We start from the raw sequence: 20,476 nt of genomic DNA, 5'->3' as shown, positions 1-20,476 counted from the left end.
AAGTAGTAAAGAAGGAGACATCGCTGGGGCAGACATGGTGGACAAAGACTTTATTATCAAACTTAAGTTGCTGATCCATGCCAGCCATGTAAAATAAACAATTTAAAAGGCAATACAAATAAAAGAGCAATTAAATATTTATATAAAAAATTAAAACATTTCAACACGTCATATAACCCCACACAATATAAAAACTAACAAAACACACTGACCTATTCCACAGGAATTCACATTGCATAGAAAGAGTCCAGTTGACTGAAAATGTTTTGTTAAACTCCATGACGCATGTCAAACTGTGGTATCATTGCAAAATCATCCTCAGTCCTGATGAGCAATAGGTCCATGATAATGTGGCACAGTTTCATAAAGCAATTTTCCTAAATAGTTCCTGAGAGTTGAATATCCTGGCGCCCCACTGTGCGTCAGGCAACAGCTACTGATGAGTATCTCGTGGAGCCATAACTGTGCTCCCCAGGGGGTTCTGGACCACAGGAACACTGTCAGCTGACTGCACACTGGCCCGCTCGGTACTTTGAGCTTCTTCGTCCGCTTCTGCCCGCCAGCTTTTGCTGTCACTCATCGCCATTTCTCCTTTCAGACATGAAAAAATATGGAAGCAAAATGTTACATTCGTTATTGCACATAATGAGGATCCTGCTCAATTACTGCATGGATTACCATTTCTACTTAGAGTCTGACTATTAACCTTCATGGTGTTTCCATTAGTCTGCCTCTAATGGATTTGTTCACATACACAATTGGATGTAGCTCACTTATCTGAAAATAAATCCACCAAGTAAGGTGTACCATGTCAATGGGTGATGTCAAATACCTGCTGTGTTTTCTGTGCCGTAATAGAAACTATTCTCCTTTTCAGCCGACCTCTTAAAGTTTTCCAACTGGACCAAAAACAGATTTTTGATGAAACATTAGCCATCTGGTGAAAAAAAAAAGCAACATACTTTTTAAAAGACGACACACTGTAAGAGGGCGTACTTACTTCAGTGCAGATGGACTCTGAAAGTCGACTGGCAATTGGTCCTTTATCATCAAATTTGCAGGTGCTGTAAGAAAACCACAGTATTAGTAGTCATCTGACTGTACAAAAGTACATTTGAAATATTATGAGAACCTGAAGGAATAAGTTCTACCTGGGATGTGGTGCTAAGGTTGGCTCACAGTCAATCGAGTTCTCCTCGTTCTAAAAAAAAAAAAAAAAAAAACAGAATTCAAACTTTATAAGCATGATAAAGAGAACAAGTGAATGACAGTGAGTGACACAACACTCATCTCACCTGTGTTTCCTTACTAGGTCTACCGATTTTAGCTGCATGAGGGATTCCTGCCTCAACATCTCGCTTTCTAGTTTCTTTCTGACGCTGAGCCTTTATGTAGTCATAGGTGGTCATGCCTTTGTAAACTGAGGAACACAAACACCACAGGGAAATGGGGAGAAATAATGAAAAAAAAGTCATAACAAATCTATTTAATGCTCCAAGTGAGAGATTGCGTATGGATGAGTGCTTGTGACTCACAGAGGTAAAAGTGGAAACCTAGCAGATGACCAAGCAGCAGCAGGCAGGTGATGCTCAACATGACAGTTATGAAGGCCAACACAAGGAGACCAGCTGAACTGGTTTTTATGGGCGCTAATGGTAAGAACACCAGCCAGGTCCCGTTACCCAATACACCTTAAAGGAGCAAACAACAAGACACACAATATCCTCACCGCTGATCCACACCCATGATTTAAAAAGACAAAATGAATCAATATGATTTATATTTTAAAAAAAGAGGTACTGTGTCTTCTATAAAGTTGGATTAAACAAGTCCAACACTCACTGTTGAACTGTGGAGCCGTCCGCAGGCTGCTGGGATCCAAGTAGTGCTGGATGAATATGAACAAGATGATGATGAGAAGTAGGAAGACACCCAGTGTAGCTGAGAGCAGCGCAAAAAAGAAGCACCTGCAGGCAAGATGCAAACACTGCTGTTCATTTGTATGCTTTGCAACATCCCATGTGAAACTCTGCGTGAAAATCGAGCATCAATCAAAACTTTCTCTTACCAATAATTCCTGCCACCCACACACGTGTTAAGCCATTTGCAATGGTGATCAAAGTCCGCCACACACTTGTTGCAAACTCCACAGTGTTTAACTTTGGGGCCACTACATAAAAAGCAGATCAAACTTACTTTATTTAATGCAATCTTTTGATAATGAATAACCACATAATGTTCACTCAAAAATCACATTAGAGGATATTGATCGGGTACATACACCTTGACATCACACAGGTAACAGTGCAAGTCCTGGATGACATGGGGTTGCTTGGTCCGGTCAAAGAGTGGCATTGGGCTGGTATAGTTCTGTTTGGCCCTTACGCTGGCATCTGCTGGGTCTATTGTCACTGCAGCGATATGGGTTATCAAGTGGACAATAAAGACTATACCCGTCAGCTGCACACAGCAAGGGTTAAGGGAAAAAGTACTACTATGGAAATACTGCAATATGTTCACGTGGTAAATGTGTAAATTAGTGACAAAGATCGGTCGTGGACCAACAAGCTGTAAAAAAAAAAAAAACTGTTGCTTATGTATGGGAATATAGTCGAGAGTAAAGAACTGTTCATGCACCCGAAAGAGGCCCAGCAGCCTGTTTCAGCTAAACTAGTGCTGACGTCATGCAGCATTCAACTTATGACAAAAAGGCCAGTGATAATGTGCTTCACGCTTAATGGAGAGAATAACAACAAAGGGAGTCATGTCTGGTGTGACTGGAGCCCATACAGAAAGCCCACACAACAACATCCTTGTCTTGTGCAAGGCCGTGGCAAAGACTACTAATGTTTAAGGAGCCTCCACATTCAATTCTGAAACACTTACATTTGATGGCAAAATAAGGTAATACACGTTTACCCTCACAGTTTAGCTGTGTAAAGGATACAGCATAGGCAGCGTGTCTCCACGGTTGAGGAAGAAGGGGGATATAGATGCCAAAGCTGACTATGGCAAGGTAGCTGTACACCAGCCAACCAACCACTTGGAAGGTTTGAGGCGGCCACGACCACCCGTTGATCCTCGGAGGCTTGGAGGGAACCAGCTCGTTCCTGCTGCCACGCATGGGAGCTGTGCGTCTCAGTCGCTGACCGAAGCACTTCATCTGAATAACACACAGGAGGGAGAGACACAACTCCATAAGAATCTAAATGAGGAGAAGTCATGCATGTAAATATAGTACTCGAAGGTAGTCTAGCCGCAACCGTGTGCAGCCACATTTGCCGGGGAAATGAGTTAGGGAAATGAGTTAGACATGATGACTCTTCACCCTCCCCCCTCCTGTGATAGAGGCAGTAGAAGGTGCCACTCATGCCCAGTAGTACTATTTGAGGGGCATCTGCCTTGACAGATGAAACAGACATAACTGCATATCAGTTGCACAAGGAGGATATTGCCAGCAAGTAATTCATTGCCTAATTCAGAGTTGCAGAATAAACCAAGTGTGCAACATCCCTTTATATGGGATGAAAAACAATAAAGGATGATGTATACTGAACAGCATTATCCATTATGTTTTCCTCTTGTGTCTGAATTGTAGGAAAAGTGAGATGGAGGAGCCTCTCTCCATGGCTCCATAATTTCACAAAAGTAATCATAAGCCAGAGCTATGAGTATGAGCAAAACTGCGCGCATTGCGTCCTCTCTAAATTAATAAGTCAGATTTAATCTTTAACACACAGGGAATTGGGACGTTTTGTGCATCTGATCTGCGGGTAAAATTCAGTTGCCTAGCAAATACTGTACTGTAATAAATCCCTAGCTCCTTATTTGCGCTCCTGACAGATGGCTTTGCTGCGTCCACGGGTTTTGCTTAACAAATACCGTAGCCATAGCTGCCACATCGGTGGAATAAGACGGAGACATGACAACTATGTCAGGGAACGCTTTGTTTCTCTTTTGGGAGCCCTGCCAGCATTTACAGATGGTCACTAGTCACTCAATGTCTGTTTCACAGCTCAAAGTAGATGATAAATCACAGGAAAGAAAATGCAGGAGACAGGATAGTTATCTGAAAGTCGAAATTGATTAAAAGTCACTTACTTTGTCTGTTGATGCCGTCCAGCGCCTATATAATTCAAACAATGCTGTATTCTTGCTCAGATGAAGAAGCAGATTTATTGCGCTTGATTGCCCATAATTAGTTCGGCGGCGGGGCAGGTGTCTTAAAACAGGCAACACTCACATAGCGCACAAAGTAACTGAGCGCTCACGCAAAGCGAATTACCAGAGAGCCTCCATAAATGTGTGTAAAAGTACAAAGAATATTCCCCCATTTCCACGCCGTCGATGGACGGCAGTGAGAGTTTAAGTGTCAACTCGAGCAGGTCGTGAGCAGCGCTATGGAAACTGTCCTGCTGCGCATGTGCGCTAAAACAATCATGAAGCCATCCAGCTGTTTGTTGCGTTCTGATAGGACTAATACGCGTGCAGCTTTATGCGTGCGGGGTGTGCCCAATTATAAAACTCACAATTTCACACTTTGTTCCGCACTTTCAGACCCTGGGGAATAGAAGGCCCATAAAAATAGGCGGTGTTCAGCGTCCCTTGAAAATAAGAGGGAACTACACACTAAAAGGAAATATGCGCACCAAACTTCTGCTTTCAAAAATAAAGTCGATGCATTGATTATTCATCCGTCTTCTGGCTCTCGTCGTGCATGGTTTCACCAGATTTACGTTACATAATGGCGACCTGAAATGCATCGCTGCAAGTCACAGTCTAACGCCATTCTTTTTACTTCTCGGCTGCATGATTCACGAACTAGACCTGCAAAATGATTCATCCACCAATAGCGAACATTACACTTATAGCTTATACGTGGGAGTTTACCTAAAACAGAAAACAGCATGATATCTCCACACATTAAACTGGCCAAGTGCTCACACAGCATCAATAAAGTGTGAAAACGCTGAGATTGAAAGTTGCTTGTAATACATCTTGATGAATCTGATGAAGTTGTAGTGGTTTATAGCTCCCCCAATAAATCAGGCAACAAAGTATTTTAGATGTATTTACAAAATGAAGTGCAAGTATTTATTTTCCATGTGTTGCACTTATACAAAATCATAAAATTAAAACATAGTCTGTACAATCATAATCAGCGTTCAAAGCAGGTTAAAGCCCCTGCTGCCTCCATTCATGTTTAAACAGTCCAACACCAGGTGCCAAGTGTTGTTAACACTGGGATAACAAAACGGCAGTGTGTGATCAGCTGTTGGCGGTGGAGCCGGGCTCTGGAGACTGCAGGAACTCGTAGGGATCATGAACCATCTCAGACTGGTCACCAACACCCAGGTGTGACGGGCTCCCTGTGGACAAAAAAATGACATGGTTCTTTCTAATGCCACTGCAAAGGTGTTCACATTCTACAGAAAGTGATTAACAATTTGCAAAAACCTTAGGTTTAGTGGACATTTAAGGAATATTAACACACTAGTGTACTGATCAACAGGAAACTTTACTGATTTGTCTTTCAGAAGTTTGACTGCCTTTCCATTAAAAAAAAGTGCTGTCCTGCTTCTTTCCACACTACTAGATTACCATAACTCTCAATTTATTTGCCTGGGTGCATCACAGAACTCTGTATTTAAAGAAAAGAGTTTAAGATTCTACTGATTACATTCAAAGTAACAGGTTGTCTTCCTTTAATCTACAGCCTTTTACTGAGTATCTGAAGCCAAACATCACAGTAAGGTCCAACAAGCTCAGTAGTTTCTCACTATAAACTTAAAATGATGGGTGACAGAGTATTTTCACTTTGAGCACCAACATATGGAACCCATATTGCTCACAGCTGCAGAATCAGTTCCTCATTCAGGAGGAAAAAAAAAAAACTAAAACCCATTTGCATGCATACTCTGGTGCTTTTATATCTGCATTTTTTGTCTTAATGTTGTGTATTAAAACTTATTTATACATACATGTTCATACTGTTTATTCTTCAGTTCCAATTCATTTCAAAAATTTACTTTTTATGTCTGTCTGCTTTTTAGCTTACTGCTGTGTTTAAAATTAGGATAACACTTAGGATTCTGCTTGTTGTCTCTTTCTGCATTCAGTTTTTCTTGTTTAACTTAATACAATTTTGTTGTGAAACATCATATGCTATATAAATAAAGCTATTACAGCACTGTGCATTAGATTAGAGCATGTAATGACTGAGCTGATGTTTGTTAACATAGAAATGACACTGATAAGACAGACTGTAAATTGTGACTAAAAGCGCAAAGAGCCAGGCTCTTACTGAGATGGTCCGTCACAAGCACCGACTAAACAAACACATTTCTATGTTGCTTCTGTTAGCAATACCTAGGTGGTGCTGGTCCCTCTCTGAGGCATTGGAGAGGGAGGACAGGTTGGAGGAGGGTCTGGAGCCAACCCTGTCCACCTGAGCCTCCTGGAACTCCTGCAGGAGTTTGTCTGCATCGTCAAAGTGCTGCTGGCCCTCTTCGTGCCCTGGTTCTTTCTTCACCGTTTTACCTGATCAGGAAAGAACAGAGGATGTAAGATCAATGTAATAGAGATAATGCTAAAGGCAATGCTGAATGAATCTCATGGAAATTGAATCAGGTCAACTGGACTTAGTTGTATGCTGAATGAATGTTCCGATAATCACCTAATGAGTTCAGCATGGATATATCCAGAGACATATCAGGATAGTTTTTCATTGACATGAAGTCCAGCACGGAACCACTTTCTCCTAGACCAGGACCATCTGCCATCTAAACAAACACCGAATCAGATTATCAAGCATAACTGGAAAAGCACAACATCATTTACCAAACCCATTTAAATGGACTATAACCCCCAACCAGCTATAGCATACCTGCATGTCGAAACTGTTAGTCTTGGCCTCATCAGGTTTTGGTGTCATGTTTCTTTTCTGAAATGTAAACGTAAGTAGCATTTATACATACTGAGGTTGCACCACTGGAACCAAAAACTGGGAGAAATGGTCCACAAATTATCACCCTGGAGTTGCTAATGAGATATGTGTAATAATGAAAATAGAGGAGGTACTGGTAGGATACCTGTTGGATCTGGCTGACGGCTTTGCTGTGGTCGCCTGCAGTCATCTTATCTAGAAGCTCACCGACCAAACGCTTGGTGACACTTCCACAGCCTTTGACAAACTCCTGTATGCTGAGAGCCAAAGCGAACTAATTACAAGCTGAGATTGGAAACATGATGTTATGACTACAGCATGTCAGTTTTAACTTTTTCCTATCACACAAATGTGCCCTACCTGAGAGCGCACTGTACCCCCGTGTCATCTCCATAGGCTGAATACAGCATGTCCATCTCATCAGGTAGCAGGTCTGGAAAGATGGAGTTCTTCTGAAGGCTCTGGGTGTTGTAGGCACTGCTCAGGAACGTCACTACATAGAGCAAGAACAGAGTGTAATCCATAACAAACTATAAACACTGAAAAGGCTCGCTCAAGGAATTGGTGATATAACTGACGAGACTCAAATCTAATAAAGGTCTAATTTTACTTAAGTTAATGTACACTTTAAAGGAGTACTCCAACGTTTCGGAGTTGCCATAAGGTTTATTTTTTCACTTTGACGGAGCTAGGCTAATGACTCCCATAGATTTCAAGCCTTTATGCTGAGCTAGCACAAAATGCTCCTCAGAGGAACCGAACCACTGGACGTACAGATGTGAATACGGTATCGAACATCTTGTCACAGACTATGTAAGATGAAAGTACAAGGGGGTATTTTGTGCAAAACCTCGTAGTATTCCTTTAATGAGCTGACGTACCCTTATGTCTCCTGTCATCTTTAAAACCCAAGGTTGTCAGTCCAGGCAGCAGCTTATTTGACAGAGAACTAAGGTCAACAGCATGGGTCTCCTCTTCTGCAAAACACAAGACAGAAGATAACACACATCATAAAAATCTAGGTAGGTTTCAGGGGTACAGAATTTTGTGAAGCCTTTAAAAGAGCCTTCAAAACCACAAAAAGAATGTATAGCAAACCTTCTGCATCAGGGTCAAGCTGATTTACAACAGTGTACACGAGAGAACTGTCTGCCTCTTTGCGCAAGTAACCCATCTGAAAACACAGGAGCAGAGACGATGTGGTCAACACTCAGATGTCCACACATTCAGTTTTTAAACTTGAGACCAACAGGGCCTCTCAAACATATATTCCCGCAGAACATGGGAAAATGTTTAAACCATGAAACGCAATTGGCATGCTCATTCTTCACAACATTCCCTTTAGCCATCTGTAGATAGTAGAGACATAATGTATGGGTCCAAACAGCCTAAAGCCATACATTTTCTATATATTGTGATCTGTAAAATAGGAAACCTTGGAGCTAGGCATGTATCGGTTGATCCGATCGCGGGCTTCGTCTGCAGAATGTTCCACCAGGGCCAGAACATGCTCCTCTGCTGTACTGTCGGTCAAACTGCACGCATTTCCTTCTGGTTCGTACAGGTAGCTGAGATCAGAGAAGCGACAATATTATGACACCAAAGCACTACACTGACTCACTGCATTACAATACCACACAACAGCAAGGGCTCGGTGCCGCCCCGTGAGCCCTTCTGATCACCTCATGTTCTTCTAGAGGTCACGAGGAGAAATCACATTCACTCTACACACTAGAAATGTTTGGTATACCTGATGACCTCCTTCATGTCTTTCACTGGCTGTTTTTTGGACTTCTTGGCAGACTCCACGGGGATAGGGATAATCTCTGGTGGAGGAATATCGGCTGTAACATCTTCATCTCCCAAAATGGCTGCCTGCTGGGTGAAATCCATGTCCTGCATGAAAGACATGCTGCGCTTCAGAGCCAACAGCCGCTCCTGCACACAGAGCAGAGATAAGACCGCCACGGGACAACACTTTTATTCATATGCATAACTGGAAATGGAGGGCTGACATGGCTAACAATGGAGAGTTGATAATACTTATACAAATGATGTATTCCATTTAAAATAATCACAAAACTGAAGTAACCTAAGTCAGTGATGTGCATGAAAAAGAGAGTATTGATAACTGACTTGTCAATAAAATCAGACCACAAGACAGGTTATCTTGTATCATATCTGAAATCTGTTATTTCTCTCCAAATAACGACATTACTTTGCTCATCATCTTGAAGCCTGTATGGAGCAGCTTTTTTGCAGCCTTGTAATAAACAGTCTCCGGTCGGTTGTAGACCATGGCGTTGTCACACATCAGCTTAAAGTCTGCCTAGAGGGGGAAAGAGAGCATGTGATTCATTCAGGTAAAGCTTGCTAAGTTTTCGTCTTTGGATTTCTTACACATCATGCTATTAACCCTGAAAATGACCACACGGTTAAAGTATCCTCACCTTGAATTCTGTAATGGTCTTGTACTCATTGGTTGTAATCTTGTCCTTCATGGTGCTGAAGTCCATTGGATGTTTGATGATCATGGAGTATCCGGGAGCAATCGCATCTGTCACTGGAAATGAGAAGAATCCATGCGGGTCTTTCCTGCGAGGCAAAGAGATGAGAAAAATGTTGATTCAATAAACCATATTTTTTTGTGCTGACCCTGAATTAATACTTTCTCATTAACACCACTTTTGTTTGTTTGTTTTCCTGGTTGGCTTCTGTCTTTAGGCCTGCAATAAATGTTAAATGCTAAAGTAAGTTTGGCTGACATGCTCATGATAACTGTCTGTCAGCTCTTTTCCATGGTCCAGTGTTTTAAAAAGTAATCCAAAAATCATAATATCATAAAAATCAATTCACAAAACATATCAAATCATATAACATCACGGGGTCCTTGCCAATTCTCATCCCAATTATCACCCCTTATTTTAGATAAAGACCTCAACAGTAACTACATTACTGTCCTGTTACAAGCAGTACATAACAGGTGGATACCGCTAATTTAGACAGAATCAGTGCTCCTCACCTCTGGAGCTGGCGCAGGAAGTGCTCCAGGAGTTGCTGACGAGGAGTGGACTCATTCTCTGCATTGAGACAGACATGAAGAATAATTTGGTTCATTAAAATATTTAGAGGGATAACAGGCAGGTGCTATACCAGTTGAAAACCTTCAGTGATTCCCCTACCACAGGCCAGGGACGCCCACCACTAAATCTGGGCAGACCATCCTGAAATAATTTTCAATTATTCCCATAAAATTCTACCGCAAATCTAGGGTTGACAACTGTCCTGTAAAATACTGAATCATTTTGTTATTGGAAGGGTAATGCTGTGCCTAGACTATAAGTCATGTCAGTGCTGTGCTCGTGAGACCACAGCGTTCATGTGAGACTGAAGCAAATGTCTAAACCGGGTCCATCGGATTGTTGTGCAAATTTCAAAGCATAAATCAAGCAGCAAAACTTTCTGTGGTGTCCATTTCTCAAAGTCAGCCCGACCCCTAATGGACCCGGCGGGTTAATTAAACTAGTCCTAAAATTGGTTTAGCTTATAGCTCTGTCTGCATGACAGAGCTATTTTCTTTTACATACTGTATTAGTGGCGATGTTTACGGAATCAGATCACCATCTTTAATGAGAGAACATAAACACAAAGATGAACTGAGCAAAACCACAACTATGAGCATCCACAAAATGTAACTGAGTGCAGGAACAAGAACTGTGAGTGCCAAACAAAGCTGAATTGAGTTAAACAACAATCATGAGTGTTCACAAATGTAAATGTGCGCCAGTATGAGAACAGCACAACTTCACATTTCTGTTTTGTGTTCTCACTTCTCACTCTTCTGCTCTTTCTTGATTTTCACAGTTGTTCGCTGTTTTTTGTTTTTACATTTCTTTTTCTACTAGTCCAGTCAAAGCTGATTTTAACTCAGTACATCAACTCCTTAATTACCTGCACGCAGCCAGGCAGACTGCTCCAGATGAAAGAGCAAAGGTGAGCAGGTTTTGCTTCAGAATGGCTTATTTGTCACTCCCATATTTTAATCTCAACCTGGGCTACTACACTATAAAACCTTTTATAATCTTTAGCTTTTAATTGTTTCCAGCCCTTTTAATTTTTACCACTACGACTTCAGTTCATTCCTACTTAACTTGACATGTTTTTGGATTTAACTTTTATTACATGTGAAACAAATAACATTTTTAATATTATTAATACTGCTTCCAAGCATTCTACGTTGATTCTTGCGCTGGACTTGATGAAACACACACAAATAAAACATAACCAATCACTAATAAAGTTCTTGTGGTAACACTGATGAGTTTTCTTACCTTGCTGTGTCCGGCATGCACGGACTGGCCGGTCTCCTTGCTGCTCCACTTCCACTTTTACATTGGGATGAAACTCTTCCACCTCAGACTCCATCTCAAACCTCTCTTTCTTCCTTTTCTTCTCCTCTGGCTGGTGAGACATATCCATGATGTGAACGCATTTTCACAATAACCATTATGAACTCACTGAGCATATTTTTCTAGTTAAAGCAACATTTACCTCTATTGCGATACTAATACTCTTTGGCAGTGTGAAAGGTTCGACTGCCACACCGGCACTGGCAGCCGTGGCAGCTGCTGCCTCGGATTCATTCTGCTCTCGCTCTCTCTTCTTCCTCTTTTCTTCCTGTGAGGAAAAAAAAGTTAACCCACAGTATGTGACGATGCATTAAGATGAAACAAACGCTCTCCCTTGAACTAACCTTCCGTCGTCTCCTCTCCTCATCGTCCACATGCTTGTCTTTATCCTTTTCAGACTTCTTCTTCTTCTTTTTCTTTTTCTCTTTGTGGCGCTCTCGCTCGTGGTCTGATCTGTCATCATAGTAGCTGGAGTCGTGGCCCGAGCCAGAGAGCTCTGTAACCTCGCTCCCACCAACTTTGAGCACAAGCTTCAGAGGCTTCTCCAGAGGCTTGTCCTCATAGTCTACAAACCAATTGCACAATATAATCAATGGCAAAAAAAAATCACACTTGTTTGGATGATGAAGATGAAGGCGATGTTTAGATCATGAAACACAGTGGGCAAGATCATTCAGAAAAAGGGGTTTTAGTGTAGTAGGGGACATGTGGGGTGATCATATAGTATCACAACTATGATCAGCTGATAAATGTGATGGAGCCTCGGAGTCTAATATAACACTTGCACAAGAAAGGCAAATTAATTATAGTGACGACGAAATCTGTTGTTTAAGTACAATTTATTTACCTTACTGAACATTTGTGCAAGACACCACATTAATCACAATGATCTAACCAAACTAGTCGAGCTGTTATATTTGCAGTCATTAGCTTTAACTTCATGGTTGCTAACCAAAGCCCAGTCTCTTTTCTAGCACTAGCCAGCTAGCCTGTCAGGCTAGTTAGCGCAGAGCTAACGCTAACACAAATATAACAAAAGCTTCTGTCGCGGCTAAATGTCCAAATGTAATCGGGTACCATCAACTGTCCTCCACTCCGGTTTATGCTTCTTGTGTTTCTTCCCCATTTCTTCGTGTTTACAGTGTACAAAGACGTGTATTTGTTGCAACTGCCTAGCTAGCTAACGAACAATCACTGCTAGGAGAAAGCTGGCCAACGGAAGTGATTGTTCAACAACAAATTTTGTGTTTCCGGTTGAACTAAACTGCGCGGTGAATTCGAGTGACCGTAAAGGCAAAGTTGACAGCTAACCGATACCTGCTGTGTATGAGGACTCAGGTACCTCAAATAAACTAACACCATAATTGTTATACTAAGGTTAAAAGCTTCAGTAAACGTTCTGACGTTAGCATTCAGATTTAACGACGCTGTTAGCTAGTTAGTCAACGTTAGCTGTAGCTCCGTGCCGGCTAACGCTAACTTTAGCAAACCTAAAGGTGTTTATCGGCTTTTTTTTTTAGCATTGAGAAGTTCATCAGCGTTCCTTGTCGGAGATAAAAGTAAATATTAACTATCTATGTGCACGATATTGCTGTTAAAACTGTAATGTCGACAATGTTACAGGAATAGAAGGCGGCGGCATGGAGGGTGGAAATCACAATGAAGAGGTTCATGTGGAGGTCCATGTTAAATCTCACAGGTGGGTCACCGAGCTCAGACACTTCACCTCAGTCATGATGATGTGTCCAGACTTGTTTTAGTAAACTTTTGTGTCCTTTTTTTTTAATATATATATATATATATATTTTAACGTTGTGTAGTAATTGAGACCCCCTAGAAAATGATCATAATAAAACTTGTTACCCAAGTTTATAAGTCAAGTACTTTGTGTCTTGTTATGTTTTAATTAAATAGCCCTTTAAATAAAACATAACCTCACCCACTCTTATACTTCAATGATCTTGTAGGAATTAATAGTACACTGACTCTGGCACTATTACAGCTGTGGGCCCTAAGGCAGAGGGATTTTTTTTTTTTTTCTTAAGATTATAAATGACATGTTACAGCTCTTTAGTATCACCCAAAACAACTAAAACAAATGCATGTATAATGTGTCTATTTCTTATACATTTTATACAGCTAAAAAAGCCTGGGAGACCCCAGAGAAACAGATGCATACAAAATGTTCCAGCATATTGAAAACATATTGTCCTGTTAATTTTATGTTCACCCAGTTGTCCCCATTCTATTAGGAAATATTAAATATGAAAAAAAAAACAATGTTCATCATGTATTTAGTGACTTGAAACATTGAATTGAGCCAAAATGACGCTAAAGATAAAATGAGGGCCAAAGTAAAATATGCATTACAGAGTACACATTTCGACAGCTCTGCTTAAACATGAGAAACCACACAACTGTCAATACTCTGAACAAGATAACACTAATTTGGTTATAATTTTTGTAATTTTCAGATGTTTCAATTAAAAGAATCTGGTTTAAACTCTGCCCTCCTGTCCCTTTGCATTGCATGGAAAAGATGCTGTGTGACAGCCTTTTTTTTTCTTAAAATAACTTAATTTATTCAAACTTAAGATGATTTTTACAGCAGTACTTCTTCTCAAGTGAAATATCAGTAATGTATGGATGCTTCATCTTAGACACTGCTATTCTTTCCACCACTGGAAACACACGCTACAAACTTTTCAAGGGAAGGGTAGCCACTAGCCGAGTGGAGTCACTGATGTATTTTGCTCTGACTTGTTCATTACTGCTCATGTTGTCTCATTTTATACTTGTTCCTTTTCAGCACAGCGAAACGGTCCGATGTGCAGATGCATGTTCTGGCTCTGCTGAACCGTCATAGCACGCTGTTTGGGAACCACAGATGGACAGATTTTGATGAAGACTTCCTCAGGAAACACGTAGAGTCTGTGGCCATAGTTGATGTAGAGGAAATGGTACAGACGCTTTTGGTATTACTCTGGAAGTTACATCCTTGTGTGATTCATTAAAGAATAACACTGACTTTACATTTCTGTTTTTTAACATATTATTTTTATTTTTTTCATGAACAATTACGCCGCTCAGCCCATTGATCTGAAGAGCTGCTCTGTTTCCATTCACATCTTCACTCTGAGTGACGACTGCCCCAGCATGCTCAGTTTGGAGGAAGATGAGGAGCTTTCAGCAGCCAATCACTGGTTGCTACCAGCAAGTAAGATGCTGGCAGAGGATATAAAGCGACAGCAGTACTGATGATGATGATGATGATGATGATGAACTAGTGAACTCTTTAAGTTGAATTCTTCAATTAGTGCTCTGTATTATCATGATTAAGATTCTACACCATCAGCCTTCATTATGCTCCCTTTGTTATATTTTTTTAATCCTGTTCTTAACACTGCTGCAATGACAAAATTTCCCCTTGGAATCATTAAATTTTGATGTTATTTTAATATTTGCCCAAAGTGACTTGACCAACCTGTGTTTGTTTTTTGACAGCTGAATTCCATGGGATTTGGGAGAGTCTCGTATATGAGAGTGCAGTGAAAACCCAGGTAAAATAACAACAACAATAATAAAATAAATAAATAAATAAAAATGATAATAGTTGAGAGTGAAATAATGAAGCTTTCAGCCCATCCTGCTAAACTCCAGCTTCTTTCTTTTTGCCCGTAGCTCTTGGACTACGTCTCAACAACAATTTACTTCTCAGACAAAAACGTAGACAGCAACCTGATTTCATGGAATCGTGTTGTGCTGCTTCATGGTAATTAATAAGGAATAATGTTTTGGATTGTTGAATTGCATGCCAGAGCCTGTCAGAGATAATTACTGTGCAAATGCAAATGCAAAGTAATTGACGTCTTATCTGATACTGATATTGTTCTTTGTGCCCACATTTAGGACCTCCAGGCACGGGGAAGACGTCACTCTGCAAAGCCCTCGCCCAGAAGCTGTCAATCAGGCTATCAAGCCGGTAAGGGCGTCCATGAGCAGGAAAATGGTTTCAACGGTAACTCCGCACCTGCTCTTTTCATTTCACCACATATCTCTCCCTTGCAGGTATGCTTATGGGCAATTTGTAGAGATAAACAGCCACAGCCTGTTCTCCAAGTGGTTCTCAGAGGTACAGCTGGCTTCTTGTGTCTAATCACAGTTAACTGCCTTTTCTTGTTGGAACTGATATTGTTTTGATAGCCAACTGTGCTTCTTTGTCACAGAGCGGCAAGCTGGTCACAAAGATGTTTCAGAAGATCCAGCAACTGATAGATGACAAAGATGCTCTTGTATTTGTTCTGATCGATGAGGTAAATATAAACGTTGTAGTATTAACTGAGAATTTCAATGAGTCTGTGACCCTGAAATTATATTAATAAGCAGACTTTTCTGTGTCCTATTGTCTGAGTTTTAATCTCACTCCAGATTCACTGGACTAGCACCTCGATGTGCTTGACCAGTTGAGTGTTGTAGCTTAGTTACTCAGTTTTTAAGGGCTGTTACTGCCATATTTGAAGCTGTCTTACTCTCTGATGTGAACCTGGCCTGTTGTGCTCTGTGGTGGGCAGGTAGAGAGTCTGACAGCTGCGAGAAATGCCTGCCAGGCGGGGACAGAGCCCTCTGATGCCATCCGGGTGGTCAACTCCGTCCTCACACAGCTGGACCAGATCAAACGGTCAGAGCTCATTGTATTGAATGCACTATGTCCAAATGTAAAAGGCCTCAATTTATACATAAAATCACTTTTAATTACTGTTTCCCCTGAGACATCCTCATTGTGTCCTCTTACTCACTCAAGTTTGTGATTTACATTGGTAGACACTCCAATGTTGTGATCCTGACCACCTCCAATGTGACGGAGAAGATTGACTTGGCATTTGTGGACCGAGCTGACATCAAACAGTACATCGGTCCTCCGTCTGAGAAGGGCATCTACAACATTTACCTGTCCTGCCTGGAGGAGCTGATGAAGGTTAGAAAAACCGTATCTGTGTTGCTGCCATAGAAATTGTGAATAAAACATATTACAATAAGATAAAATGTAGAAAATAGGCAGATTTTCCTATAAGATTCTCCTAAAACAATTGTAGTGAGTAAAGCAGCATGATGTAACACTTTTTTGGTAAAAATTACAGTTGAATCAGATGACCTCAAAAATTTGAATGTACTTTGTGTTTAATCTGTATAATATGAATGGAACGGTCCCGGGTTTTACTGCAAACTCTGATATAGTATTTAATAGTTAGCTGCACTGTTTAAAATTTTACTTATCATGGTAACTGTGTTAGACTGTGTATTTAAAAAGTCATGGTTATACAGTACATACTGCAAAGCATCAACCAAATTCAGCAGCAAACAGTCATGTCTCAACACTGTCACACATCCATCAGCATACTATGTTTGTATATTACTGTTATTATTTGCTTTTCATTAAACCATGGCAGAGGGTGGTGACAGCGCTCGTGGAATTCTAAAACCCTTGCAGGGGAATAAGTTTGATGTTTGGTCATATTTTGGGTTTATAAAAAACTCTGAGGGGATGTTAGTAGAATAATCCTGAAACCGTAATAATTTTGGCCACGGTAATCGTGATTTTGTATTTTTACATGGTCCCATCTCTACCATATGATGCACTGTGTCTGCAGTGCCAGATCATCCACCCTCGGCAGCAGCTGTTTACCATCCCCGAGCTGGAGACAATGGGCTTTGCAAAAAGTGAGATGTGCGAACACAGTCTGACCCTCAGGAACATTGCGATGTGAGTACTGGCTCCAACACTGCAGCAGCTCTCAAATCAGACTCTCAACATTGAATTCCAGTGGGAATTCAAAAAGCTGGAAGTTAATGTTTTGTGTTCACTTTGTCTTCCAGAAAAAGCAAAGGTTTGAGTGGAAGAGCACTCAGGAAGTTGCCCTTTCTGTCCCACGCACTGTTTGTAAAGGTAAGCATTTGGTTTCTGTTGGCAGAGTCTTAAAAAAACTGTGATATTGTTTTGATTTTGTTTTATTTGCCTTGTAGACACCAACAGTGACTCTTGGGAGGTTTCTGGAGGCAATGGAACGAGCGGTGGACAAACAGAGGGAGGAGAAAGCGAACCTGGTGAATGGTTTCTGAAATTAGCACAGTGCCGGGTTGCTGTCAGTCCCATGTCATCCTGGTTTGAAAAAATATAACCAGTACATCTTTTTATGAAGCTTGTAGCTGCATTTGGCTTCACTGTGTTCGTAATGTTGGCTCAGTGTGTGAAAATAACATTATTATAACAAATACTGTCTTTAAGGTGAGAGCCTCCTTTCAGGTGATGTGTTATATTTTTATGTTTTTGTTTGTTTGGTGGTGCTACTACTTTAAAAGACCATGTCCATATCATTTTCTTGCGGTTCTTTGGACACAGTTTGGTTTTATCACGTGGACACCAATGCTTGAATTCTGCTATTAACTCAAATGTTTACTTTATTCTTACTATTAAAAGTGTTTGAATGTTATATATATATATATGTATAAATACACAGCTTTAAAATTCCTAGGCTCATTTAGGTCCCAGCCTAATTTTCATTTTGCTTAACTTTGCTGTTCAGTTTGTCTTTCATGTGTTTACAAAAGGATGTGCCTAACAGACCAAGGAAATGTTCAAAGAAAATGTTTATCTTTTGTGCTTATCATCTTCAGCGGGCATTTTTATGCGAACAACAAATACTCCTTACACTCAGTCTCTCATGTTATGTCTTTTTTGTACATAACATTGTAATAAACTAAATTGTTTAATTTTTAGACCTGTCTGTGAAATGATGTTCTGTGTTGAAGTTGGTTTTTCTTGAGAACTTTAGCAATGTCCTAAATGACCACTTGGTGGCGCATGAATACACTAATACTTTCATATTACACATGCACTAAACATGTTTTCTATTACATTCTCTATTTTGCACTGTACCTGATGAAGGTGGTAACAATGAGGACAATGTCACTGAAAAATTCTGCAACAACGGGAAAACATTACATCACTGCAAATGTGGGAAATCATTGTGGTCAAAGGTCATACGTCTGATTTTTTTTGTTTGTTTTTTTTGTGCATGTTTCTGCAGACACATTGACCTTGAAACAACAAACTGCTCAGCAACGATGAAAGACTGTGCAGTGTTGAAATGCCACGATATCGCACCAGTCAAATTGAGCAGAGTTTTCATGGGTGGATCAGTAGTTCCTAGTATGAGCATGTTTTGCATTCTGCGAATGCTGTTCTGCTTTGCATGTCAGCTGCACGGTTCAGACAATGTTCCCTTTGTTTGTTCTTGGCCAACAGCTTTTTTTCACTCCACTTCAAAGGTATATTTTGTCGGCTGTTCTGAATGTAAAAAGACAGTGAACATTGACTTCATCTTTATGCAGTAACATAATTTCTACTCAGGCCTATCAGTGAAGCCCACCTTCAAAGTGACCTTTCGTGGCTATTTTGTGGATAGAAAGTTATTCCTCCATATTCTGTTGTGCTTGAACTCATAATTCTGTTTTTTAAAGACTTGATCAGTTGATGCAAGGATACTATACATTACGTTGGCCATGAAATTTGACCTGATATTGAGATAGATGGCTATTGATTGGTGCTGGGTCTTATCCTTGCTTCTGCTCCATTTTTTCTGTGTGTGCTCCAGATCAATGTCATTTAGAGCATATAAAAAATGTAATGTCTCTAAAGGCCCACATATCATTACATCCAAAGACTGGCCTTAATAGATAACTCGGAGTGGAATCCCCCTCATGTTTCACAGCAGAGACAATTTGAGGTTTGAGTGGATTATCCGTTTAATCTCAGTATCATATCTTTTTTGGGGCACATTATAATTGGTCCGTGCTGTTTTTTTATGTGAGATGAATCAGGAGGAAGCTCCACTTCTCACTAATCTGATCAATGATCTCAAAGTCAAAAGAGCCGGAGAGGGAGAGAAAGAAAGAGATGGGCATGGTAAATAAAACCATAATTGCTCTGTCTGGAGGCTTTTTTCTTTTGACTGTAGTCCGTCCAAAAACCAGGCAGCTGTTAAAATGCAATCAAGAGGGAGAGGGAAAAAAGTCAAAAGCCTCATTGTTAGAGGGTTTTATCACTGTTCTAAGCAGTTTGAAAATGTCAGAAAACTCCAAGCAAAACAAATAGCCCGATGTTTATCTTCTCAACCGTTGTTACACAGGTACATGGTTGAAAGCAATGGAATATCACGGCATGTGCCAGTAGTGATTCACGTTGGGAGGGGATAAACTTACACACATACTTATAGACACATTATTGAGGAAACCAAACAGACCTGCGCACCCAAACGATGGAAACTATCACTCAGCTGTTTGAGCTGAAAATTACAGATAGAGCAATTAGTTGAAACTCACAAAGCTTGTAAAGCAGCTTTGCACTGAGAGGATCTGTAAAATGGATTCAAACCAGTGTGTGTGTGTGTGTATGTGATATTTCATCTACTGACAAGTTCAGAAATATACTGTACTATCTCTTGCCAGTAATGATCCACATCCTCTCTATAAGAATAGCTAATGAGAGCCCATAAAGTCTGAGCTCTGTCAGAGCTGCCATTTCTTCCTGTTTTTGGTCGACATCACCGCCTTTGATAATATACTAGAATTTTCATCCCAGTGAAACTAGCTCTTATGAAGAAAAACAACTGATCCTTTCTTTCTGTCGCCGGTTTAAACCGCTCTGTCAGACTATATGAACAATTTTTTTTTTCCCATCACGCCTGCGTTCTGACATTTTGTCTCCCATATGTTTGTCATCCATTTAAGCAGGTTGTTAGATGAGCTGTGAGTGGGAGAGAGGAGATGCAGGAGAGAGAGAGAGAGAGAAAGAGAGAGGGAGAGAGAGATACCTTCTAAAGAGACAGGAGCCTGGGAGTCAGGCTGCATAAAGAAACTGTGATAATTAGGCAGAGCAAGTAGGATCAAAGAAAACTGCCATCAATGAGCTATGCAAATGCCTGCTCATCCTGTCAGCCATACAGAGTGATCTGAGCGTCACACTCCGTCAGGCTGTGTGTGAGGAGTCAAATGACAGACAAACTGACAGGAAGAGCTATATAGCCGCAGTCCTCATTCATCAAGGTAGGCCTGCATATGGAAT

The 20,476-nt window shown here is 40.6% G+C and overlaps 3 protein-coding genes across 4 annotated transcripts; 1 reads left to right on the top strand and 2 right to left on the bottom strand.

The window, feature by feature from the left end:
- Positions 1-33: 33 nt before the first annotated feature.
- zdhhc11 (zDHHC palmitoyltransferase 11) lies at positions 34-4,454 on the bottom strand. Its single transcript, XM_030071540.1, has 11 exons — positions 4,102-4,454; positions 2,948-3,163; positions 2,282-2,460; positions 2,069-2,170; positions 1,843-1,967; positions 1,536-1,691; positions 1,296-1,420; positions 1,152-1,201; positions 1,001-1,064; positions 833-899; positions 34-591 (listed from the first exon to the last, which is right to left on the bottom strand). The coding sequence occupies exons 2-11, from the start codon at positions 3,161-3,163 to the stop codon at positions 434-436; spliced, it is 1,242 nt and encodes a 413-aa protein (XP_029927400.1). The 5' UTR covers positions 4,102-4,454; the 3' UTR covers positions 34-433.
- An 814-nt stretch (positions 4,455-5,268) lies between these two features.
- brd9 (bromodomain containing 9) lies at positions 5,269-12,570 on the bottom strand. Its single transcript, XM_030072757.1, has 17 exons — positions 12,433-12,570; positions 11,700-11,920; positions 11,498-11,623; positions 11,278-11,407; positions 9,969-10,026; positions 9,397-9,541; positions 9,165-9,275; positions 8,697-8,884; positions 8,382-8,514; positions 8,045-8,120; positions 7,828-7,923; positions 7,307-7,439; positions 7,092-7,203; positions 6,887-6,943; positions 6,677-6,782; positions 6,370-6,540; positions 5,269-5,369 (listed from the first exon to the last, which is right to left on the bottom strand). Exons 1-17 carry the CDS (start codon positions 12,479-12,481, stop codon positions 5,269-5,271), a joined length of 2,013 nt encoding a protein of 670 aa, XP_029928617.1. The 5' UTR covers positions 12,482-12,570.
- trip13 (thyroid hormone receptor interactor 13) lies at positions 12,552-18,131 on the top strand. Of its 2 annotated transcripts, none has more exons than XM_030072758.1 (14): positions 12,552-12,693; positions 12,979-13,054; positions 14,165-14,315; positions 14,446-14,572; positions 14,860-14,915; positions 15,037-15,127; positions 15,265-15,337; positions 15,424-15,487; positions 15,582-15,668; positions 15,927-16,033; positions 16,177-16,330; positions 17,004-17,116; positions 17,230-17,299; positions 17,377-18,131. In XM_030072758.1, exons 2-14 carry the CDS (start codon positions 12,996-12,998, stop codon positions 17,470-17,472), a joined length of 1,248 nt encoding a protein of 415 aa, XP_029928618.1. In that variant the 5' UTR covers positions 12,552-12,693; positions 12,979-12,995; the 3' UTR covers positions 17,473-18,131. The 2 variants fall into 2 exon arrangements, with proteins under 2 accessions (XP_029928618.1, XP_029928619.1); XM_030072759.1 differs by lacking the exon at positions 12,552-12,693 and adding an exon at positions 12,830-12,851.
- Positions 18,132-20,476: the final 2,345 nt, after the last annotated feature.

Source organism: Myripristis murdjan, chromosome 16, assembly GCF_902150065.1.
Source record: "Myripristis murdjan chromosome 16, fMyrMur1.1, whole genome shotgun sequence".
NCBI lineage: Eukaryota > Metazoa > Chordata > Actinopteri > Holocentriformes > Holocentridae > Myripristis > Myripristis murdjan.
This window is presented reverse-complemented; position numbering and strand designations above follow the sequence as displayed.

Bases quoted from the DNA above. Each gene is read 5' to 3' on its own strand.
- zdhhc11 (XM_030071540.1), bottom strand. From the start codon at position 3,163: ATGAAGTGCTTCGGTCAGCGACTGAGACGCACAGCTCCCATGCGTGGC. The intron at 900-1,000 runs GTAAGTACGCCC...TTTTTGGTCCAG, and splicing joins CAGAGTCCATCTGCACTGAA to TTGGAAAACTTTAAGAGGTC. The intron at 592-832 runs GTATTTGACATC...CATGTCTGAAAG, and splicing joins CGGCACAGAAAACACAGCAG to GAGAAATGGCGATGAGTGAC.
- trip13 (XM_030072758.1), top strand. From the start codon at position 12,996: ATGGAGGGTGGAAATCACAATGAAGAGGTTCATGTGGAGGTCCATGTT. The intron at 14,916-15,036 runs GTAAAATAACAA...TTTTGCCCGTAG, and splicing joins AGAGTGCAGTGAAAACCCAG to CTCTTGGACTACGTCTCAAC. The intron at 17,117-17,229 runs GTGAGTACTGGC...TTTGTCTTCCAG, and splicing joins ACCCTCAGGAACATTGCGAT to AAAAAGCAAAGGTTTGAGTG.
- brd9 (XM_030072757.1), bottom strand. From the start codon at position 12,481: ATGGGGAAGAAACACAAGAAGCATAAACCGGAGTGGAGGACAGTTGAT. The intron at 11,921-12,432 runs GTACCCGATTAC...ATTGGTTTGTAG, and splicing joins GGAGTGGAGGACAGTTGATG to ACTATGAGGACAAGCCTCTG. The intron at 7,440-7,827 runs GTACGTCAGCTC...TGCTCTATGTAG, and splicing joins AGATGACAGGAGACATAAGG to TGACGTTCCTGAGCAGTGCC.